General features: G+C 41.1%; 1 protein-coding gene across 11 annotated transcripts in view; it reads left to right on the forward strand.

The window, feature by feature from the left end:
- The window catches only part of KCNMA1 (potassium channel, calcium activated large conductance subfamily M alpha, member 1), a 658,697-nt gene that overhangs the window by 502,840 nt on the left and 130,851 nt on the right, over window positions 1-25,006 (forward strand). For all 11 annotated transcript variants that reach the window (XR_001145364.1, XM_004680710.2, XM_004680711.2 and 8 more), the window contains exons 15-16: window positions 9,467-9,576; window positions 21,190-21,258. Coding sequence is in view for 10 of the 11 variants with exons in the window: in XM_004680710.2 (XP_004680767.1) it covers window positions 9,467-9,576; window positions 21,190-21,258 (179 nt within the window). In the remaining variant the exon portion in view is untranslated. The remainder of the gene's footprint in view (window positions 1-9,466; window positions 9,577-21,189; window positions 21,259-25,006) is intronic.

Genomic DNA, 25,006 nt, shown 5'->3' on the forward strand with positions numbered 1-25,006 from the left:
ATTCCCCAGAAAAATATTTCTTGTGGTGAGACATTTTCTGGGAAGTTTAAACATGATCCAATTATATACACTCCCCCACAGATCTCTAGAATGCAGAATTTTTTAGCCTCTGGAGGCAGAAACAGGTTCATGTTATGAGTGCTTTGGGGTCATCAATGCTAGTTGTGATGTTTGGAAAAAATTTTTGTTTGTTTCTTTGTGCCTCTTTGACTAGTTTTGTCTTTTTCAGTTCAAATCCACAGATATTGAATGCCTCTTCATTGTAAAGTACTTTGCTGCTTGTTCTAGAAATTACAAAGTTGAGTGTCTCAGAGAGGAGTTCATGTTCCAAATTCTCCTTTATTGCTATTGTTATTAGGTGTTGAGGACTCCAGTGCTCTAAGAGCAGCTAAAGATAATTAGCAGATACCAAGCACTTGCTGTGGACCAGACACTGCTCTAAGCATTCAGCATCCATCATGCCAATTAGTGACCCCAGGCTCTCTGGATGTGGTTGCCATTAGTGCTCCCATGAAGGCAAGACATCACAAGTTGGAGAAATCAGCACAGGCCTCAAGCTGAGGTGGATATGATAAGAACTTTACAGGAAGGGTTGCATCTTGACAACTGAAAAATCACCATGGGAAGATGTCTTTCTGATAGAAAAATCAAGGGCAACAGAAGCATCTTATAGATTATTGTTGCCCACCACCACCTTCAAGTTGCTCCTTGAAATAAAGGGTTCTGTGTCTAGATACTGTATGTCCCCACTGGAGATTTACAATTCATATTAACTAGCTAATAATAGCTAAGCATTGCACTAAAAAAATAAACTAGTTTGTGAAATGCAGGGCCTCCCAAATCTGATAAATATTCCCATGTGATAAATGTGATTGAGCTAGTACTCTCTACCATGTTTTTCTGGGCACTAGCAACACAAGTAACATTTTTCTGCCTTCAAAGTAACCTACATTTTAGTGGGGGTTGTGGGTAGGGATCAGAGAATTTGTTCTCCACCTTCATTGTTTTCAAGGTAAAATCTGTTAGTAAGTTCTGATGAACTTACATCAGGAAATCCTAGTTAGGATAATTCTACTTTTGTGAAACTTAGGGGAAATCGTGAGAAATAAGTTCGTACGATGGCAGGGGTGGGGGGGGTATACCAGCACAGGTAAGGTGCCTCGCACAGATGGGTGCTGCCAACTGTTTGCTACTCATGAATTTTCTTTTAGAATTCAATTCCTATAAGATTTTGCAGATGTTTGATTTTGCAAAAGAATGAATATTGGAAGTAGAACAAAACCCCAGTCCCTCACCTTAGATCTGTTGAGAAACTCTGGAGGAAAATCGTAAAGCCACAGGGTAAAGGCTGGGAGTTGGAGGCATTGATTTGTCCTTGTGAACTGCAATAGAAAGACATCTATCTGCTTGAGAACTTTTATTTCCAACTCACCCTGCCCAGATCAGAATTTTTTTTATTGTATAACAGTTTATTTTTACATCATTTTGTATATATATATTTTTCCATCTCCATTGTAATCCCCGAGGGTTTCCCATCACCATGTCAGATCAGAATTATTTTTAATGGAGTTTTAAGAATCTTATTATTTGAGGCACAAATGAGATGTTCTTAACGATGTTAAGATTCTAAAACCCAGGTCTCATTTGGATAGTTAGTGAATAGTCCAATGATTAAAAAAGTCTGATGCCTCTTAAACACCTTTTGTATATTGGCAAGAAAAATAAGGATAAGGCAGAAAAAGTCTATGTATTGAAAAAGTTCCAATTTCCTGCCACATACATAACACTTTCTTCAATAATTTCTAAATTATTCTTTGAAGTTCTGTTAGATTTTTCGCTTCTTCCTGTAACTTTTAACTTCCTCCTGGCATTCTTTATTTCACCAGAAAAAAAATCTGAGCTGGGCTAACTTAGTGGGGAAGTGCCATGTACTCTAATGTTCTTACATGTGCAGAGTTTGTTAATCTCCCTTGTAACACCTCACGTGGGCCTTTTGCTTTTCCATAATGCTTGATGGAAGAAATCTCATTTGATAGTCTGCAGTCCACTAGTCTGGGAATAAGAGATTTGGCTCAAGTCCATCCTGAAATTAATCTTTGGGGTTGTTTATTTATTCGCTTAGTGTTGAAGCAACCAGTTATCTGGCATTCCATCAAATCCCAAATAATTTGTTTTAATTGACATGGTCCCGAAGCCTTTGGAAAAAGCTGACATCCTTTCATCCTCTTTCTAACGTTCTGGGAAATGCAGTCCGAAATAGGCCATAATTATAGACTGCCAAGTCATTATGGAGTCCCTGAAATCAGTGCTGTTCTCAGAAAGGCAGCCTACCTGTGTCCATTTCCAAGAAGCAGAGTGTTGATATGTAATTTGGAGCCGAGTAAGAATACATTCTGAAAAGGTGCAAATCACTGTTCTTCCCCGGCTCTTCTTCTTCTTCCCTTTCATCAATTCAACTTTATCACAAATTTCTCTCTGCCACAGAGTGTCATGTCAGGAAGTATTTATTCTCTCTTCTGGTGCCTATGGGGACCTACATTAGCCAGGTTCGAACATTTTGGTTTTTAATTCGATGAGATAATTTTAGGATTTTTTTTTTAAGATTTATTTATTTATTTGTACAGAACTGGGGTACAGGCCAGAGATGTGGAGGGTGAGAGAATTCACCAGAGACAGAGCGGGGAGCAGAACAGGCAGATCGACGAAGTACACTGCTGAGGGGAGCAGCGGGCGGGTCAGGAGAGGTCTGCCACGCCATGTGGTCGCCTCCGGGGCAGGCGGGAATTGAACTCATGAGGAAGTGGCTTTAGATTCTCAGTGCTGTGCTTTAACCCGCTGCGCCACCAGGGAGGGCCTAGGATTTTTAATTATACCGAAGAACACTGAGGCTCAAAAGGGAGAGAGAAAGCTGTCGCTACAAGTATTTTGATAAAAGCACTGGGACAAGCTTGTTAACACAGAGGAGAGTAGAGGAGAAGAGAAAGAATGCAGAAGCCCAGTGATAAAGTCTTAGCACTGTTGTCCTTAATACTGTCTTTCCAGCAAAAAATGGTTAGATGAAGCATTAAGTCAAACTTTTCCTAGTGAAAGAAATACTGTTGAGGTCTGGGGAGTAAACGACCTCACTTATTTCAGTTACCAGCCCACACACTCATCAGCCCAGAGCCCATAAATGCTGATTTCATGTTTATTATTGTAGTCAGAGGCATAGCATATCCTGTGGGTGTTCTTTTTTATTTTTGCAGGAATAAATTTGTTTTTATGGGACCTGTGCTATATCAACCTGATCATGTCATTGAACTCTGTTCTAGACTCTCTCATTATAGAAGATGGAGACAATGTATTGTCATATCTGGATGTACAAATATTCATTCCATTGCACCTTTATATTTCCAACTGTGCATCCTTTAGAGGAAGAATATTAATGAGAATTTGATAAGATTTTTTAAAGATTTATTTATTTATGCACACAGAACCAGGGTACAGGCCAGAGGTGCAGGGACAGTGAGAGCATTCAGCAGAGACAGAGTGGGAAGCGGAACAGGCAGATCAACGAAGTACACTGCTGAGGGGAGCCACAGGCCGTGCCATGTGGGTCACCTCATCGGCAGGGATCGAACACATGCTGAAGAGGCTTTAGCTTCTTAGTGCTGTACTTTAACCTGCTGTGCCACCAGGGAGGGCCAGAATTTGATAGATTTTTAAAACATAGTCAATCAAATGAATAGGTGACATCCTGCTACCAGTTGTGGGTAATGTTAGTGTGTGTATGTTAACAACTCACCTCTTCTTGCTGTAGCTCTTAACATAATTGTTTTTAATAATTTTCTTTTAGTTCATTATTTTTGATGTGCTTAATGTAGCAATATTTTGATTAAAACCCTGTACTTGTTTTCAATTAAATAAGGATTGGTATATGACTACTTATTGGAATTACTTACATTACTCTAGAAGTAGGGATGGACTTTTGCAATATTATTTGGCTATAATAAGCACAGTTATTCAGACTCTCTACTGGGAACAGAAATCACAGTGGTTGTGACATATCTCAGCCAGGATGTTTGATTTGTCATACTCACTGGGCCGTTAGCATTAGAGAAACACCATTTCACTCTAATCAGAGACAGCATAAAAAAATAAAAGGTGTCATTTGGACCCACCATTAGGAACACATGCAGAAGCTGGGCTCAGGAAGGTAGAAGGGTTTCCTTCCCCGGGAGCCAAGGCTGATGTTTCCAGCTGGAAGGTGCTTTGATGGTGGATCCCTCTGCCCATGGACCGGTATAAAACCATTTACTTGGGAGGTTGGAAAAATCAAAGCAGGAAGGATAGACAAAAAAAAAAAAAAAAAAAAAAGAGAGAGACTAGGAGAAGTGTAGAAGTGTACATGTACATGACTTAGCCCAAGAAGTTCATTTCTCTTTTTTCTCACCGAAGATTCTGTGAGTATTGGATGAATGAGGACTCACAGCACATGCCCTGATCGTCTTTGCTAGAAGTTCTTCTGAAACAGCTGGGTTTGACGTGACAGCGAAAATGAGAAATCGCTGCCTCAGGAAATGCTTTGCCTTTGACTGATTGCTGAATGGCTGGCAAATTAATTTTGGCACCTTTCCCTAAATCATTTTAGTCTCATTCCTTCATTTTTCTGCCGGGAAGTATGTATTCACATTACAGTTAAAAATACCATTGACAACACAAATGTGGAGACAGCATGTACTATTTTAGGGAAGAAGTTGTAAGCTGGGATGATTCCATTGTACAGAATATGAATGACGCCTCAGAGGAGGGCTGGACTCTGCTTTCAGCTAGACTCAAGTCATTTTTATTGCTGACTTCACATAAGATCATGGGCTCCAGGGTTTAAGATTTGGAATCCTTGATGAATTTCTATCTTGAGCTTTCTCACTTAGGTACATATTTATAGCAAACCATCCCTACCCTCGAAAATTCTAGCTTCACTGCTTCCTGATGTATTTACCCTGTCATTATTGGAAGAGTTACTGTCACGGGTGGTTATGAACATGAACTTTGGATCTTTTCTATACCACCAGTTGGTTTGATGACCTTTATTGGGCTACTGAACTTTCGGTGCTTCGGTTGTAGCACGATAAAAGGCGACCCTAGTGGCAGTAACTCACTCCACCCTCTGTATCTCTTTGTGCACTGTCATTTTCTCTGCATTCAGCTCCAATTTTTAACACTCAACACATTATACACTTCTGCTTTCCTAAGAGGGTTATTTCACTGCTGACCAAAGTAAAAGAATTTGCACTTTTGATTTTGCTTTCTCTAAAGAAGATGAAGATACTGAGGTTGAGATTTAGAAAGGTAGACCTTGACCAGAAGTGATGAGCTAAGTCCTTACCTTGGTTGATGGTTGAAATTCTGAGTTGGTGACGTGTTACAATATCAGCAGGATGGGGAGCACATGGTGGCTCTCCTTATGTGACTGGCCTGTTCCTATCGTTGTTCTATCACAACTTGGCACAGTTTTGCTCATAACGATATATGAATTCAGTATTAACTGTAACTGCTAATTTTTCTACTCATATGTTATACATCTGGGTTTCTAAGGAGATTTGAATTGTAAAATACATGTAATAGAAAATTTAATATAGTAGTCCTTTTTTAAGTTGTGTTTATGTGTGTGTTAGCATCTTTATGAGAAACCTCAGAAACATGTTGACATATCTATATGGAAATAGTGCTCAAGTGGTGGGAAATGACAAAAAAGTTTATGATAAGGAATGCAATGCTGAAGAATTTATACAGTCAACTCCATGTGACTGTCTAGCATTGTAGCACCTGAGAATCGTGCATATGTGTGTGGAAAAGCATTTTGTTTTTCAGAAGAATTATACATGTTTTTTCAGTTATTTACTTTAAATTCTTAAACATTTCAGATTAGCCCCAAGGAAAACTTGCAAGAAAAGAAATGTAGGGGGAAAAATTAGTAAAAGTCAGATGTATCTGGTCAGAAGTATCTTAGTTAGATATATCTGGTATCTTTTTGGCAAAGAGAAAAATACAAGCAAATAAACACCAGTTTATATAAGATTTAATCACCCACTAGAGCAGGTCCTGAGGTGCAGAATATGCTCAGTAAATATTTGCTGAATGACTGAATCAATGAAAAACTTTGTTAAGTTCAAAACAAGGCATCTTTTTCTACTTATTAAAAATGTTTAATGATTAACCTATGGTAAAATCTGGTCTTAAAAGTAATTCCATTGAGTCATAGAGCATGAAAATATTGACTGTAAAAGAGCATGTCAGAATCATTAATTGTGGAATAATACTAGCAATCAATATTAATTGAGATAAAAGTTCATATTTTCATTATTTTAAAAATCAAGTGTAATATTTAAATTAGAAAATAAGGAATACATTATAACAAGAATAGCTCTGCTAAGAATAGGCAAAATTCTTCTATTTTAAGAATACTATTTGCCCTTACATTTCTACTATAAACATTTTAAATTAGTAATTCCTCATATAGTATTTTATTTACCAATTAATTATGGTATAGAATGACCCAAATAGCCCATATTTCAAATTATTGATGATGCAGCCTAAGTAATTTCTTCCAAATTACTTAGAATTAATGAGCTTTGCTTATAAAGACAAGGGTATCTTTTAAGAAAAATGGTGAAATCTTATGATTCAGGGATATTAAAAAATTTATGCTTAGCTAAACACATTGTGGTTAGTTCTAAAAATCATACAGTTTAGCAACAGAAGTAGTTGAGTTCTTTTTTTTTTTATTCCCACTCTGGGGAAGACTGATTTGTAGATAAACACCCATACCCAATAGCTTTGCATAGCTAATATCTAACGTGTGGGAGCAAGTTAGAAGCAGCTAAGTCTAATGAGGTTACCCACATAATCTAATCATCCAGACTGAGCACAAAGTAGACAAATAGCTTAGAAGCAGGGAGCATTCAATTTATTTCTCAATTATCCTGAGTGTTTGTATTCCAGGCATCACCAGATAGATGGGAGGTGTGCATTTCCCACCGGTTCCAAGTTTCTCTCAAGTGAATGTGAACACAGCGTTTCCCACAGTTCACTGACTGTTAGGCCATAGGCAAGATGCCCTTTAATTCAAAGTCAACACAAGAAGTTGCAAAGAGCCACTTCTTCTTGCCAGTTCCTCTCTCCTTAACCTGCAGTGGACTACACAGTGGCCTGCCTCCAGGAAGGCCCTGGTTTCCAGGCTCCTGGAAGCTTCAACACAATATTTGTTACTCATCTTCTAATTTTTTTTTTAGATTTATTTATTCATTCATACAGAACCAGGATACAGGCCAGAGATGCGGAGGGTGAGAGGATTCTGAGAGCAGAACAGGCAGATCAATGAATACATTGCTGAGGGGAGCAGCAGGCGGATCAGGAGAGGTCTGCCATGCCATGTGGATCACCTCCAGGGCAGGCGGGGATCGAACTCATGTGAAAGTGGCTTAAGCTTCTTAGTGCAGTGCTTTAACCCGCTGCGCCAGCAGGGAGGGCCACATCATCTTCTAATTTTTAAAGATTCATGTCAACGTAAAGTCCTTCCAGAGATGCATAGCATGGAGAGAGTGGTAGGGAAATTATTTGAATTAATTAGAAAAAAAAACACACTTTAATGCAATGAGGCATCAATGTCTCTGCAATTACATTTTATTTTTGTGATATTCAAGGTGGAGTTAGAAAAAAGGACTTTTTTTCCCAAAGTAAAAATAGAGGTCTTGGCATGCTCTTTACAAAATGAGTGCAGGGGACCTCTCTGGTGGCACAAAGGGGTTAAAGCATAGCATTAAGAAGCAGTCCTCAGCCACTGCAGTATGATTTTGATCCCCTACCAGGGAGGTGAGCCACACGGTGCAGCAGACCTCTCCTGCCTTGCCCGCTACTCCCCTCAGTAATGTATTTCAGTCACTCTGCCTCTTGTATTCCCCACTCTGTCTCTATTGAATCCTTTCACCCCCTGCATCTCTGAGCTCTACCCCAGTTCTTATATGCATAAATAAATAAAATCTTTAAAACAAATAAAGTGAGTGCAGGAGTGTCTAGAGAAAAGGTGGCATTCTAGCAAAGATAATGGCTGTCAGTGTTTTGGTATGAAGTTTTCTAGATTTTTCTATGCTTTTACCAGTATTCAGATAACTCTTTTTAAGAAATAGAATGAAAGAAATCAGCCAATACATACACCGTTTAGTAGTGACCCTACTTACATAACTTCTACATGAACGGGCATAATATTTCACTATGATTTTTTTTTTTACTTCAGGCATTTCTATTTTATTTTTAATTTTTTTTTTTACTTTTTTTTATTAAAAAGTTTATTTTTACATCATTTTGCACATTTTTTTTTTCATCTCAATTGTAATCCCCACGGGTTTCCCATCACCAAATCACCCCTGTGCCACCACCATAGTCCCGTGCATTTCCCTCCCTTCCCCCCCCCCCCATTTTTGATTCCATTCCCCGCTCCACCCCCACAGAATGTCTCTGGTCTATGGTTGTTCATTATTTTTGTTATTTTCTCGCCTGGTCCATTATACTCCTGCTATGAGTGAAACCATCCGGTATTTTTCTTTCTCTTTCTGGCTTATCTCACTCAGCATGATCTTTTCCAGCTCCATCCAAGTTGCTGCAAAAGACATGTGTTTCTCTTTTTTGGTTGCTGAGTAATATTCCATTGTATATATGTACCACATCTTTCTAATCCAGTCATCTACTTTTGGGCATTTGGGCTGCTTCCATGTTTTTCCAATTGTAAATAAAGCAGCAATAAGCATGGGGGTACAAGTATCTTTTTCAATCAGTGTTTTTGTGTCTTTTGGGTAGATACCTAGGAGTGGGATTGCTGGGTCATAGGGAAGCTCCATGTTTAGCAGTTTGAGGAACCTCCAAACAGTTTTCCATAGTGGTTGTACTTGTTTGCATTCCCACCAGCAATGCAGGAGAGTTCCTTTTTCTCCTATTTCACTATGATTTTAATGGTGTCTTTGTATACCCATGCATATAAATGTACCATTTGTGGCTATTTCCAAAATTCCATGCATAGAAAGGTTATTCTTAGTCATATGCTTTAGTATGCTTTTCTCCTGGTTCCTTTGTTATGAACACTTAGTGTAAAAGAGTATCTATTTTTCATAAATAACAATTTATTGATACCAATAAAATTTGAGAGCCCCAAATTGCTCTCTATAAATGTATCAATTTTCTTGCCACCTATATTGTGGGTGGATGCTCATGTCTCCACACTTGTAAATCATACAGGTTGAAAAAGAAGTGGTATATTAGAGGGTATTTCCAATCGGCGAGTTTAGGGTGATGTGGTTGTCATTCTTGGCTGCTGAAGGCCACCCTCCCCTAACCACTGCATTTATTTCTTTGCCAGATGGTGTAACTCAAGTTTCATTTTTACAACCTACTGCCATATCTTAAACCTCTCTCCTGTGTTCATTTCCCTTAGATTGAGGAAGACACCTGGCAGAAATACTACTTGGAAGGCGTCTCAAATGAAATGTACACAGAATATCTCTCCAGTGCCTTTGTGGGTCTGTCCTTCCCTACTGTTTGTGAGTAAGTGACCCTTAGCCCTATGCTTTTTGGTTCTCAGGGATATTTAATGTTTCCTTTGTGGAAAAGACACCCCATTCTTCCCAGCATAGCTGGGGTACTTTACAATTACAAGGATGTCCCTTGCGCTTACCTTGCGAGGTGAACTGGAAGATGGGGCACTTGGCATGGTTCCCACCTTACTGGCTTACTTTTCTCTCCAGTCCCAAGAATCTCAGGCTTGGGCCATTATTTGTACTCAAGTTATGAGCTGTAGATCTCCTGCATGTCTTGAATTATGTTCCTGTGATGCAGACACACATATGAAGGGTGACATAAATCTACATTTCTGATTTTACTACAGCAAAAAGCAAATCTTGCCAGCCCCTTGATGAAAGGAATGTTTATCTCCCTTTCAATTAAGTCAGATCATAGAAACATCAGAGAGGCCACTGTTCAAAGTGTTTGCATGATTTATATACAAAACATGGAACCAAATGTACTGGAAGAGGCCCTGAAAAAGTCCTTAGCAATTTAACCCCTAACATGGACAACTTGTATTTCATAGCAATAAAAAGATGTAGTTTCTCATTATATGGGCTCAGCAGAATGGCTTTGAGCAGGGGGTAACCTGAGCCTGCCATGGCTCCTTGAGGTAGAACAGGTGATCACCTAAGACAGGTGACCTCAGAGCTCTTGGTATCTGAGACTCTGAGACACCTTGACTGTATGTCATATTCCCCACTTAGAAGCTCAGAGGTTGGGTTTGAAGTCAACCAGGGGCTTTGTCCCCTTTGAAAACATGAGCTACTGGAAATGCTGAAACATTAAATCAGGTCCATTGACCCCTTTGCAAAGGATTTGATAATCTTTGCAAAGGATTTGATAATCTTAGTCTCACTAACAAATGTTTGGGGACTCACTGAAATGAGAAAGAGAAGCTGTTCCCCAGCACTGTCTGTCTACAAGCCCAGCCCCTCCTCTGGAAGGGGAGGTTGGGGGAGGAGAGTCCTTAGGTTCCGATGGCTCATCATGTCCTGTTCCAAGCACAGTGGAGAAGGGACGGGCACATAGTAGCTTGGTGTCTACCTGGGGACGCCTGTCAGCAGGTGCGTGCTCTCTGTCCCTGGACCCCAGACCTAAGCAATGGAAAATGGTTTAGCTGTTTATTGCAATTTCTTACCCTGTCTCAAAGTGAAAGTTTAAAGGCCAAATGAAGTGGAAAAGTGAATAGGTAATTGGTTCAGAAGGAGTTGTCTTCTGAAAATGGTTGTCCTGTGGTAGCTACCATGTGTTCCTCCCTTTGAGGGCAATTTGTGTCACAGAAAGAAGTTTGCCATTTAGAGCTATTGGGCCCTGGTACACAGAAAAGGCTGCCCTGGGAATTTTCTCCACCTTGGAGCTTGGTCTGCCTGGAACAAAAGGCTGTGGGGGAAGATAGGGCTGAACACAGGAACTAAGGGACAATTGAAGTCTCCTATATCTAGTGGAGGGTGCTGAGCACACAGCTGAGCCCCCAAGGCCCGGAGACATCTACGGCACTGGGGACAATAACGGGAGAGGTGAAGCTGCTTCCTCAGCTGCTTCCCTGGTCTTCTGACATTAGAGTCCCAGAGGAACCCTGAACTCTCTCAGGTTCTCTGCTCCTCTCCTGCTTCCCTGACTCTGCTCCTGGGAATCAAGTCCCTTTGTTTTCAGGGTGTTAACTGGAGGGTTAGGACTGCCCACCCCCCAAAGCTGCAATGGGAATACCTCCATGTGTTGCTAACCCACTGAAGGGTGCGCTGACCGCTACGTTCACCTGAACGTAGGAGACTCGGAGACACGAGAGAACGAAGCAGGAGCTCGGGGTCTGGAGTCCAGAGTCTGTTTATTAGGATCACCTATGGGTATATACAGGGTCTGTACGTACAGGGAACACAGGGAATGGGGTGCATGTTTGTACCAGGCCTGGAGCTTCTTGTAGCTTCTACTTGAAACAAAGTAGTGGGCTGCAGCTATTTGCGGGACAGAGTGCACTGTGCTCTGCTGACTTGTTTGTTGGCCTCACTGGGGCGTGTGCTCACCCATGAACAATGTTAGCCAGGGTGGACAGGTGCACTTGATGTCCTGTGGAGTTAGCCACACCCATGGGATAAATTCAGCTCCCATATTTGCCTCACATAGCATTTGGTGTTTTAAATGTTACTCACCAGTATTTCAGAATAGGCAATAGTATCTAAAAGCTAGATTTGGGCCTCTCTTGAAAATCTCAGAAGCCTTCCATTTCTACCAAGAGCTAACTGGCTCTGGTTTGCTCCATGGAAGAGATTAATGTAGTCCTCCTCTCCTTGATGTCCCTAAACCAGACGAGGTTAGTGCTTCAATTCCATCGTTAGGCGCGGCCCCTAGATGTGTGGCTGTCAACCTGGCTTATTGGAGGCAGCTCAAAGTTAGGCACTAGCGGCTGCCAATTGACTTTCATGTTTAGAACATGTCCCAAGGAGGAGAAAGTCCCTCAGGCACCTCGTTGTCCAAGAATTCAGTATTTGTTTAGTAGTTTCTGGAATACAAAATGACACTAACAGCCACAAACTTCTGAAGTGAGTGAGAATGTGTTCAACTGAGTGCTATTATTCGTTTAACACAATGATACAGCAGAGGTAGAAATAATCAATAAAGAAAGGACATTTAATGAGATTTAGGAACATCCCAAAACATTGAAGCTCTCCTCAAGCATTTGATTATCTGGAGGCTTAATTATCTGTGTTTTCTACTTTAAATTAAAGAAAAGCCATAACTCAAAGTTACCAGCAGTTTAATGATAACACTCTTCAATTCAGGTTAATTAAAGCACAGCCGTAATTAGAGTGTAGTGTTGTATATCACAGGGCTGGTGCATAAGTATTTTCATTACAGTAAGAATTGGCTATTCAATTTCAAGATGACATAAAGGACGCTAAAATATATTTTAAGCTGGTTCACGCAGAAGAAAAAGAATTGGGAATATTCTGGGTATAATAAAGCACAGATAAAAAATACAGATTTCCAGAGCAGTTTCTGTAATTATGCACAACATTAAAACAATATGCAGCCAATAATGTCTAAAAGCACGAAAAGACATATATTTGCTCATCCCTTAGGCTGGCAGGATGCCCCTTTGCAGGGCAGGATCACCTCACAGAATTTTCTCAAAAGCTGGGAGAGTCACCCATGAAGAGATAAAGGGGAGGGATAAATGGGTGAACTCTGAGCTGGTTTCTCAAGAGAATAGGAAGGAGAAGAGGGACAACCGGCAGCTTTTAAAATATTTCAAGAAGAGAGATACGGGCTCTGAGACTTTGGCATCTCTACACCAGCTTTTGGCTGCACCATGCATGTGACCCCAAGATGCGGCTTCACCCCCTCCAACAGTAGCTAACTGAGACAAAATGCAAAACCATTCTTAAATGCTTCATTTAAGTTTGCTTATTTAATATTGACAACAACCCCATGTTGTGCATACTGATACCGCTGTCCTCAGGTTCTAAGCCAGGACACTGAGGCTCAGTGCGCATCGGTGCCCTTGCAAGGCCACCTAGTGCCCAGTTAGAGAATCAGGATCCTGCCTGATCATCAGGGGTCGTCAGCTCTCGGAGCCATTGGAGTAGCTGTCAGCTGGCTAATTAAGCATCTCCTGTGGAGCTGATTAGGTGGAGACATTTCTAGGCACCATCTTCACATTTTAACTTCTGGGGAAGACCTGAAAATCTGCAGTTTTTACCAACAAGTCAGGTGATTTTGATTTAAAATGTGATGCCAGGGCCCTCCCTGGTGGCACAGCAGGTTAAAGCACAACACTGCAAGCCAGGTGTGAGTTGATCCCCAGCCTGGGAGGTGACCCACATGGCATGTTGCTCCCCGCGGTATTTCAGTTCATCTGCTTGTTCTGCTCCCCACTCTGCCTCTGGTGAATACTCTCACTCCCCACCTCGCCTGTACCCTATTTTTTGTGTGCATAAAAATATCTTTTTTTTTTTTAAAGAATCATCAGCATCAGTTGGTTTTGAATAACTATCTCACCCCTGGATCTGTGTATCTGTAGCATTGTGACTTAGGCACCTTAGGACTTGAAGGAGAGGGTGGTGCCTTCTTTGATCTCTGCACACCAAGAGCCCATTAGTTCCCTTTTCCTCACCTCTCCACCTTCCTCAGTAGGTGACTGTGGAGGGTGCAGATGGCCAGTGCCAAACCTTCAGGAAGGGTGGGCAGGGATCTAAGTCATGTTTGCTGCTAGAGGGTCCTGGCTTAGGATAGCACCTGTAATAGGGTTATGAGCTGTGCAGTTGAAAAGGCCCATGGTCAAACCCTAGGTGGACCTGTTTGTTGGATTTGATTTGGGGTAAGATATTTGATCACTCCCAGATACCTGGCCTTGGCCTCAGGCTTACGCCTGTTTGCTCCTAGTTCTCCTCCCAACACCCCTCTGCCCTGCTGCACACAATATAATACATGCACCCAGTGGGAAAAAAGTACATCCAGTTACTTCCAGATTATATTTATTTCTGCTCTTTAGAAAAGTCTGCCACCAGTCACCAGCCAGTTAATCAACTAAATATTTTTTAAGTTAGGTTGTTCGTGCCATTGTGCCAGGCAAGATACCTTCTCTGGAGGGACCTGTAGTTAGATGTGATCTGATATATGCATGTGAAAAGATGGATAATGATACCTGTAAATACCAAGGAAAGCATTGTCTGTCAGTAGTTGCCTTCTGAGAGTGTGCTCTCTGGCTAAGACAACCACCCTCAAGGATAGCTGAACAGTTGTACAGTGCCTGGTGGACGAACACCTTTGGAGACAGATTCTGCGAGTGACAGGGAGAGAGTCTCTTGAGGCTGGGGTATCCAAGGGAGGCTTCCTGGAAGAAATGTCACTGAGGTTGGATTGAGTTAAGGGATCCGAGGGATGAGATAATTCTAAGTGATAAAAAGAAATCAAGAGTCAGGGAGTCACATGGTACCACACAGAACTCTCTGAATACCCAGGTTTCTTTGAGAGTTTCCAAGGAGAGCACATTGGCTTCCCCTTTTGACATATGATGTTTTTATCATGAGACTTGCAAACTTGAAGCTGTACACTGCCCCCCCCCCCCGAAAGTCAGGGCAGAGGGAGAAGAGAGAGGGAGGGGAGGAGAAAGCCCCAGGTTGAGGCTGGGCCACCGGAACACTGCATGCCAACGTCTGCAACTCACAGTGAGCACATTAAGTCAGTCATTCATCACTTGCAAAATATAAAAGCTTAATTGTATCAGGTTTTACAGCTCAGAGGGGATTAGGACAAAAGATGTATTTAAAATACAGTGTGTCTCTCTGTCCCCCTGCAGCTGATGGAACAGTTAAAATTCAGATTTGACGTGGAGTATTTAATGCCTGGGTAACTCTTGGGGAAAGATCAGATCCTCCCTGTGCTAAAGGGCAGGGTTTGACCCTCAAATCCAGGTGTAAGCATGCTGCTTTAGTGCTGGTCCAAGAATGTGGGGAGGGATATTCCTCATCCACCTGGATGGAGGACCCCTGCATTTCAGAAAACCATGCTCTCCTTCTGTGTTGTTTTGCACAGACACATCATTCCAGTGAAACCACTGGAGGGGAACTTAATATTTAAAACCAGCCAGAGAAAGCCAGGCTTTTTTTTGCTGTGAAAACTAAAGCTAATTTAACATGACTTCTGTGAAATCATTAGGTTTTAGGGAAAGGTATTTAAATTTCAAGATGGGGCAGAAAGAAACAAGCACGCCCTTATTGTTATATGATAGATTTATTCAGCCATTCTGCATGAATGCACATTTTATGAGAATTAAGGAGAGACTCAAACCTCAAATTAAAAAAATAATAATAAATTCTCAAAGAATTGGTCCCATCCATCCGTTTATTTTGGGGGTATTGTAATTGGAACTGGACATATATTAGTACAGATAGGAACACGGTATTTATAATTATTTCTACTACAGGGACCCAGAAGGTGACCAATAACCCTCTACATGCTCGTGAATAAATCAGTGACCATGAAATCTATTAAGCCTTTAATGGAAGGTTACGGAGGCAGTGGTGGATCTAGAATTCTCTACAAGCAGGGTCAGGAAGGCAGTCTAGTTAGAAAAGGAATGAATGCCAGGGACTTGACTTCATATTGGGTATACAGAGTAAACACAGTTTTTCCTTTCATTGTATGTACAGATTAGTAATAATAATAACAGCATAACTTCCTAAAATGCAATTATTCACATTTTAGGCAATGCTAATTGCTCCTATCAAAGAGTATAGTTATTTTTAAATTCAAATGTTACATAGCTCATGGAGATGTGTGTGTGTGTGTGTGTGTGTGTGTGTGTGTAAGGTTGGGGTTGTTCAGAAACCTTCATACTCCTGAACCGTCAAAGCTTTTGAGAAATGGAATCTGCACAGCATCTTCATGAACGTTTTAAATCACTTCTGTTTTCTTGGTGCTGAGTCTTACAACTCCTGCTGTTCCAAATTTGCTTTAACTAGATGTTTCCACTTCAAGAGCCTATCATTTTAAACCAAAGCTCTAAATGAGAGTCTTTTTCATTCTACCCCTAGACCTTTAAGATCTGGTTTCCAATATGCAGTATTTACATCCACATATACTCTGATTAGGAGTCAGCTTGATATTCCTAGGGGGTTGGTGCTAGGATAGAGCTGGGTTTAGAGAGCACAATAAAGGTTGCCTCTTCTGTGCACACCCACCTCACCTGGGGTGAGTCATCTTCAGCCGCCCCAAACCACATCTTTTCATACTCTTCCTGAGCATATTATAGAAGGTGCAAACTCTATGACAGGTTTCTATGCTTAATTCACACCAGCAAGCAATCTTTCTAGTCAAGGGGCTAATTTAATGGCAAGAACAATTTATTTCCCTCTGGGTAGGTAGAAACAGTTGGACTCTAATTCTTAAGAGCCTTTGTTCAGGAACATCTGGGTTGAAACTACTGTAGTTAACAGATGATGTTGGCAGTAAAAAAAAAAAAAAAGGCATTGTATAATGTCGTTGTCAAATTTGGTAGACCTCTACTTAATAATTATCAAGAAAGCAATCTAACTTGTTATTGCAACAGTTTTATTGCAGATTGCTGGTTTAAGACCTTTTTGTGACAAGTGATTTTTTTTCCCTGGAAAAAAGTCATTTCTAGTCCCCTGTAATTATTTTTGCAACCGGCAACAACTTCCTGCATTGAGCATACCGGGGCATTTTATTTTAGAAACCAAGAATTGAATTCTTGATAACTTATGGCTGGTTTTTCCTCATGTATCACAATGGAAGACTTTCTTGCTTCCTCCTATCCTCTACCTCACCCTAGCATCCTTTCCAATCCCACCCAAGTCTTGTAGATACTGAGATTCATAGACTGAGTAAAATCATAAAAATGACTAGAAAGGCTGGATGAGCAAAGCCCATTATGCTTTACAAAGTGGTGTCTAATGATGCAAGTAAATATTTAACCTGGGGTATTAATTCTAGGCTGTTTTGAGGCTTATTCTTGGGAATGAATCCCTTGTAACAGGATCTGTAGAGGGTCCCACAGACAGATTGCAGTCTATACCTTAGAATGGTATTTACAGCTTGATCTGTGGACTGAGAGCCTATCAGGGTTACTATTTCCTTCTACACAATCTTTCTGCTACCCCTGTAATTATTATTGCTACTGGCAATGTAATTGCCGGAAGCACTTTGTTTGGTGATTTGCAGAAGCACTTTGGTGATTCGACACTTGTTTCCATCCCTTCTCTGCTCTTAGTTTATCAGTGTATCTTTTCTGTATCATATCAGAACTCATGAGATTCTGCCCCCTGTTTATTCATGCATATATTTAATCAGCCCTTATTGAAAACTTCCTTTTTTGCACTGTACAAAACATGGATCTTGCTCTGAAGAAGCTCAGTCTCAGGGGCTGAGTGATGAGCGTACAACTGAGGCGCATGCCTAGTGTACCCTGTCCTCTGCTTATTCTTAGCCACAGCAACCCCCACTAGGTGCAACCTAGTATTGGCCAACTCTCAATGCAATAATCTAAGAAAAACCATGATTTAAACACAAGGAGACACTGCATTAAATTATAGTTCTGTTTCCTGTGTAAATTATAAATTACTCATGATTTGTATTTTTCAGACACCCAGAGAATGCTTCTTAAAGCAGCTATCAAAAACTTAGATATCTTGAGGGGGAGGGCAGATAGCAATGAAGAGTGACAAGTCTGAGTAATAGGGAGTGGTGGGGACTGTGGCACAGTGAAAATCATGACCCCCATTCAGAAGGGTAAGTACTTCAAAGCTCCAGAGTCTTTTAGCCATAAAGAAAGTGTGCCTCTACTGTGGCCATATCTGATTTTTCAAGGAAAGCTGTAAAGCTAATTTTTGCCAAATTAGCTTATCATTCTCTAATTCCATTTTTTTTTTTAAAAAGCACTGCACTTACCCAACAGTATGTCTGCATATTGGACTTGTGGCCACATCGCCCTCCTCTGCTTTTATGAGAAGCATCTGCTAATCACACTGCCCTGAGACCTGATTTCCACTTTCAGCATATTCCTACCCAAAATCTGCCTTAACCTTGAACAAGTTGCTTGATTCTGCCTTTGGCTTTTTTACATATTTGATGTTTGACATTGAGCTGGTCACTTTCCAACCACTTTGGGCCTCACATTTTCTTCTGGGCAGTACTAGCCAGTCTTGAAGTTCCCGAGTCTGTAAGTTTATGATGTGACACTGTTGGCAGAGAATCACTTTGTTTTCATCATTCGGTACCTCTCCTCTCTATCCCTTTGGCCAGCAAGCAAAAGTCTTGTTTTGAGTGAAAGAGTTTCTTAAAAGGGGTTTGTGTAAGGCAGCTTAGAGTTCACGTACATATCCATTTGAAAGTTGTAAAAGAAAACCCAGAGATCTGTTATTCTGCCCCCTGCTAGGTAAGGAATGTACACAAGGCCACTTAGATTTAATCAATTTTCCTGCATTAGAAAACTCCTTTCTTATATCTAGTTGGTAAATGGTATTGCAGGAGCTAGGAAGACATAATTTATTACTGTGATCCAGTTCTCTTCTCACCAGTAGGATCAGATCCTTCTAAGCAATTAAGATCCTTGATTCTGTGAAACACCAGAGTCCCAAATCATTGCTCATGGAATATCAGCAAATTGGCCTTTTCATGATCCAGGCTAACTTAAGGTCAGCCTTCTCCTTGAGTTTTTGGCAGTTAACTGCTATTTACATTAGAAAGTGGTTACTTAATCTGGTAATTTGGTTCAACAAACATTGCATAAGCTATCTGATATTTTAAACAATTTAAGTACAGCAGTAATAGCCCCATAAAGGGTGCATGCTAGCAGTGCTCTATGGGATATAAATTAAGAAGAGCATTTCTCCAGCTGTAGTTGGATACATGGGTTGGTGTTTCAGCAAACTGCATAATCAGCACAAAGTCCAAGTCATTAGTGTCTGTTGGCAGGAATCAGAAAACCTGCAAATCACCAGGAGAGCCCAAATATGCATGGATGGAAATCTGTCTGTCCGTTGACAGCAGTACTTGGGGACCAAGGCCCACATGTAGGAGCGTGCATTTGGTCTCATTCCCATCAGGTAGAATGAGATCTTTCCTAGCTCCTCACCTGCAAGCCACTCATCCACATGTCCAGCACATCTGGTTAGCTGTGGCTATTTAAGACCAACCAAAAGCTTCCTATTCTGCTTGAAATAGACCGAAGACTCCTTGCCATGCCCATCAAATTCTTCCCTGTCCTGCTCTTTCCTGAACTGATGACCATCTCTCTCGGCATTGCTCCCTGAGCTTCAGCCTCGCTGGCCTTACTGCTGCCCTGCAAATGGTCCTTCCTGTCTTAGGACTCTGCACTTGTCCTCTTCCGAGAAGGCTCCTCCTACTCCATGCTTTGTGCTTTAGTGTCACCACCTCAGAACAGTTCTCTGAGACCCACATAGATGGCACACTGCTTACTCTGTACTCTTAGGTGTTATATTTTCTACATTTTACTTTCCATCACTTGGAAAGTTATACTTGTATATTTGCTTATCCCCAGTAGAAAATAGTGGCTGAAGATGTCCTTCCAGGCAGTAGGGCAGTTACATGGGCTTTCTGTACCTTACATACCTCACCTATAATATAAAGATTTCCATAGAAGTCTGAATAACTGGGGTGATATCACCCTCCTAGATATATCATGTGGTTGAGGGGAGCCCTTAGGAAGGCCCTCCACTGTGACTCAGCACCTGCTTCCCCTTGCAGTGCAGAAGCTAAATAACCACCAGCTCTTCCCTCCATCTATCAGTCAACTTTTTTTCAAGAAGTTCTTAAAATTTAAGTGACGGTGTTCATTGCAGATAAGTCTTTCCTTTGTGCTCATTGCATATAATTCTTTCCTTTGTGAGTTCTTGTTTGTATGAACATATATGTATATTTTCACCTAATTGTAATCATCTCATTTACATGTTTATGTTTGCATAATGTTATTTGTTGATCTTCTGCTTTAAACTGTTCTTCACAAAGTCATTTTAAATGCTAATCCCATGTTGTCCCAGACTTTATTTAGTCATTGCTGTATTATAGGACATTCATCAATAGATGGCTTTTAATATGTTCACTTTGTACAAACAGTGCTCTTAGTAGGTAAACATTTTTATGCATAAATATTTCACTGAACCGTTGATCGTTTTCTGAGACTATGGAGAAATCATATTGTTGACTGAGTTTCTCTGCATAAGTGGTTGCAAAGATAGAAGTATGGGGCATTCCAAATATCCCGGTAGAGGAGACAACGTTTAGAGACTCATGAAACCATTGGGAGCAAGCACAGCTAGTATAAAATTGACTAAAAGCTAAGTGATGTGGCGACAGAGAAGGTGGAAGAGAAGATCTGAGAAATCAAAGGGTGGCAGTAGCTGGGGAGCCTTGGGGAAGACCTAAAGGAGGTGAGGTTTGCTGTGGGCCTGGGAGCATGGGTCAGTAGGAGAGGAGAAACCTTGGGGAGTAACTGCTGCAGGAGCATTGCAGAGGCTGGAGTTGTCAGCCTCCAAGCAGCCTGGCTGAGAGCGCTGGGCACATGAGGTGAGATAGCCTGGTTGGAGTCAGCCACGAAGGTGCCTTGTCACGTGCTGGGCACTTACACAGAGGCTAAAGATTATTAGCATCATTCTGAGCACACAGGGGTCTGCTCAGAACAACAATCTGAGCCATTTGTACAAAAGACCGAGATGGAGTCCAAATAACAGGTCCAGCTGCTCCAAATACCTCCCTCCCCCTGCAGTTAACATTTTACTACCCAACTGAGTAACTAATGAATCTGGCCCAGCATAAATCCCCCAGCACAAATCCCTGCTTGGGATCTGTGTCTAGACATCCAGACCGGAGTACAATTTGCACTTTGAACATTCAGCACCTTATCACTTGCAAATAATCAGGTTTGATGGGGAAGACAGGAGGTGTTGCCCCCCCCACCCCCAGCCCCCCCCCCCCAACCCCTTGGCACAGTTACTATGGAAGGAAGGTCCCTGGGATAATAGTTGCATTAGGAGATGGAGTGGTTGTAACAGTGTTTGTTGTGTGGCTCTGGCCATTCAGAGGCACTGACTGGAAGCTTTCTCCATCTCATTGCAGGCTGTGTTTTGTGAAGCTCAAGCTCCTAATGATAGCCATTGAATACAAGTCTGCCAACCGGGAGAGCCGGTAAGTTTGCTATGACTCAGGGGTCGGCTGACACTGGTGATGGTGAGAATGCAACTCGGGAACACGGGGTCCTCTTTTTCACTCTTAAATGTTCTTCATTTGCTTGGAGAAGTCCTGATGCAACCCCTCTGAGTCTCTAGGGCACATTTCAGGGCTTGCTTTCCCAGACACCGCCACTTCCGACCTCAATACACTTGGCCTCCAGAGCCCCATGGACATTCAATGAGTGTTTCATGAGGAGAAGGGAGGAAACACTCATGCCAACTTGTACTTTGCACTCTCTAAGCATAAAACTAGGAACAGACCCTGTCCTCAAAGCTCCTTTTTGCCCTCTGTGAGCAAAAGCAGGTAGACTCTGGTCTTCTTTGCAGCAGGCAAGGGACAGAGCTGTGATGGGAGATACCAGTTCTCTTGATGGCCAAATTACAAGCAGCCTATTGTGTACCATATGTGCTTTTCCCGGTGCAACTGAAATCCAGGTGGCAGAATATCAGCTTCATGTAAATTAGCCAGGAGAGCAGGGCTCAGAGGCAGGGGCTCTCTTTATTTATTTATTTTGCACTTAATTATGTACAAATCAGACTGATGAGGGACTGGGTCTGGTTGAAATAGATAACACCCCAGTCAATATATGAGTTCATGCTGAAAGAAGGGAGCATTGCACTAACAAGGAATTTTGTTGATGGAATACTGTATGTATTATAGATAAAATGGGGATGATTTTTGCTCCCCAGTTCTTATCGATAGTTTTGTGAGAAAGGGAGCTCATTAAGCAATGCTTAGGCTTTTGTCCTCTAAAATGACATCCCTGGTTTGTTCCTAGCTAGAGTAAATGAGTCCTTCTGCAGAAATGTGGCATGCAGTCTCCTCCAACGTGTTCCTTAATAACAGAGCAGAGTGCAGGGCAGATCTCGAAGATTCCTGCTATCATCATTTAGGGAGTTTCCATTATCTGGATGAATGACTTAATAAAGCCAGACTTCCAAATGTACAATATGTGTCTCTATGACCAAAAAAACACTGGATTGGAAGCAAGTCGATCCAATGTTTTGTTACTTTAACCACCAGATCAGATTACTCACTAAGTCAATCTGATCAAATGTGAAGCTATTTTGAAAATCCAAATCAACCAAAGGAAGAATAAAATGGTAGATTTGGTGGCCACATGTAGAACATGGCTGTAGCCGTTCACAATATGTATATAGATATACATTTTTCTATCCTGTGTTGGCAAAGTGAAGAATATTATTTGCAGGAAAACTGAGAGTCCTGGCTATTGGAAGTAGCTGTTTCTGGGATTGCCGTTTGTTCATCTTGTTGCCAACATTCGCCTGTGCCTGTGTAGGGGAAATGTGTATCTTGATAGTTTTTGCAAATGATATTCTTCGTGTTGCCAAGTCAGTAAATCTCTGTGTAACTCAGTGTTATCTCTTTATCACTTTTGTGCATCTCTCAAAAAAGTGTCATGATGTGACTGATGCTGAGTAGTGTCTCTCAACTCTTCTGGAATGACTTCACAGCACACTGAACCTTGACCCACTCATCTGCCACCTGCCGCCTTCCGGTCACAGGGAGGGAGAGAGAAAGGCTGTTAATGGTTCGGTGTGAATCCCCTGTCACATTAAAAATAAATAAATAAATAAATAAATACTCAGAGCTTTCCTGGAAGAAAAAATATGTATTTTTAGGGACCTTCCAAGGAATTCACAAATTTGAGATGTCTTCAACAAAGCCGTATTTATAGACATAGATTTTTTTTTCCCCTAAGAAATGGGCAAAAGAACGTGTTTGGCTTTGTTTTGGCTTTCTGTGTGCAGTTGCCAGCTTTGATCTCAAATGTGGCTTGGTCTCAGTGTGGAAGCACATTGGTTCTTGTGGAAAAAGGTGTGTTTGAGGGAATGTGGATTATGCCTAGGAGAAAACATGGCCTATAAAAAGCAATGTTCATATTTAATATAATTGAGATTGTTGGCCCTTTAAATAATAATTTTGACTTTTTCCTTCACTTTAAAATTCCCTATTTCCAGTTCTTTCACATTTTCTAAGTCACCAGGTGTTAAAATTCAGAGCTTCCTGCTTCTCCTCTCCACCTCCTGCCTCCAACCTATTTAAGGACCTCTTTTGTTGTTTCACTCCACAATACTGTTTTTCCATGCTTTGCTGAAAAACCTTGTTTTCACATGCATCTTTCAAATAATTTGAAACAAAGGTTTTATTCCTTCTTTTCTTCTGGTGTCAATCAATTTATTATCAAATTGTTTGATTTTAAATTCTTTTCTTGTCGTTTTGCAGAAGCCGAAAGCGGTATGCACTCTTCGTTAACTTTCCTCCCAACCTCCACCCTCTATCTTCACTTCTCACCACAGGACTAACCATTTGCCAAGAATTCAGGAAGATAGTGATTATATATACATATATGTGTCTGTATATGTATATATAATCGCATTCCCTTGTCTAGTATATCTCTATGTATTTTTACCTGTAAACCATCTCTACCCAGAGGACATAACATTGAAAGTAGCATATTGCTTTTCTTTGATCTGTTGATTCATTTGATGACGCACTAACTTCTTTGCAGGAAACCTGAAAAAAAAAAAAAACACCCCAAAAAAAAAAAAAAAAAAAAACACTGTCAATTCTGTTTTCAGATATGGCACCAATGATGGGAACAAGTGATATGATATCAAAACTGAAAAGGAGGACGTGTATCTCCAGCCTTGGTGTCTGTTTCTGTCCTGTCCTGCTATGTCTTGGTGTCTACCAGACTCTGTGGGGCCATTTGTCTACATATCACATCCACATTCCCTGTGACCCCCCTTCCTCTCCGTGTCTGGTTTCCAGTTGGTAGTGCAGGTTCATGTCCTTTCGTCCACAAAACAGAGACCAAGTCCTTACACTTACTCTTTCTTTCCACTTGCTTCTATAACATTCTGCTTTTTTTATTTCTAAGGCAGTACTCAGTAAACACTGCTACTGAATCACCAGATTGTCACATTTGATTCACTCAATGAGTACTGTCTATCGAGATGAACTCAGATCTCTATTATTTTTTCCTAGCGTGTTTGGGCGTGTTACCTAGTAGGAAGTATCTCGACTTTCACCACGTGACCTCACCCTGTTTTACTGCTGTTTTATGTTGCATGAAGCATGACCAAATCCTCATCAATGACCTTTTTTTTTTTTTTTTTAAGTTTCTGGGTTAATATTTCCAGTGTGGTTTTCAAGAATGTGTTCTCTAAGACACTATTGTTGAAAACATACTGTTGAGATGCCTACGCATTCATGGTCTCAAAAGTTGTTTTTCTCTGTGGCTGTAATCACCATCATATGTTTGTGTTTGTAATTGTGTGTCTCTGTGTGTGTGTATCTGGAACTGTTTCCAAAGTCCTATTCTTATATTTTGAGTAGATGTGTGAAAATAGAGGTGGCTTCCTGACAGTTTGGTATTATTGATATGATCCAACTGCGAGAAGTTACTGCAACGATTTGCATATTCAAAGGTCCACAGTAGTTGCACCTCTGCTCTTGGCTCTTGACCTTTGAGCCCTCTGGTCTTGTGGTGAAGGCATGTTGTGATGAGGCATGACTTGTCTTGAAATGCACCAGAAAATCACGTGGCTTGCTCCCAGAACCAAACGTCCAGCATTGTCCCCCCACAAAGATCTCTCTTCCCCTGCCCAGATGGCTACTATTTTCCTTATGTGTATAGTATCTTTTAAAGTACCATTTCTAAAACTACTGAGATGGA

Source organism: Condylura cristata, unplaced genomic scaffold (genome assembly GCF_000260355.1).
Source record: "Condylura cristata isolate star-nosed mole 26May11 unplaced genomic scaffold, ConCri1.0 scaffold00011, whole genome shotgun sequence".
In the NCBI taxonomy this organism is placed as follows: domain Eukaryota; kingdom Metazoa; phylum Chordata; class Mammalia; order Eulipotyphla; family Talpidae; genus Condylura; species Condylura cristata.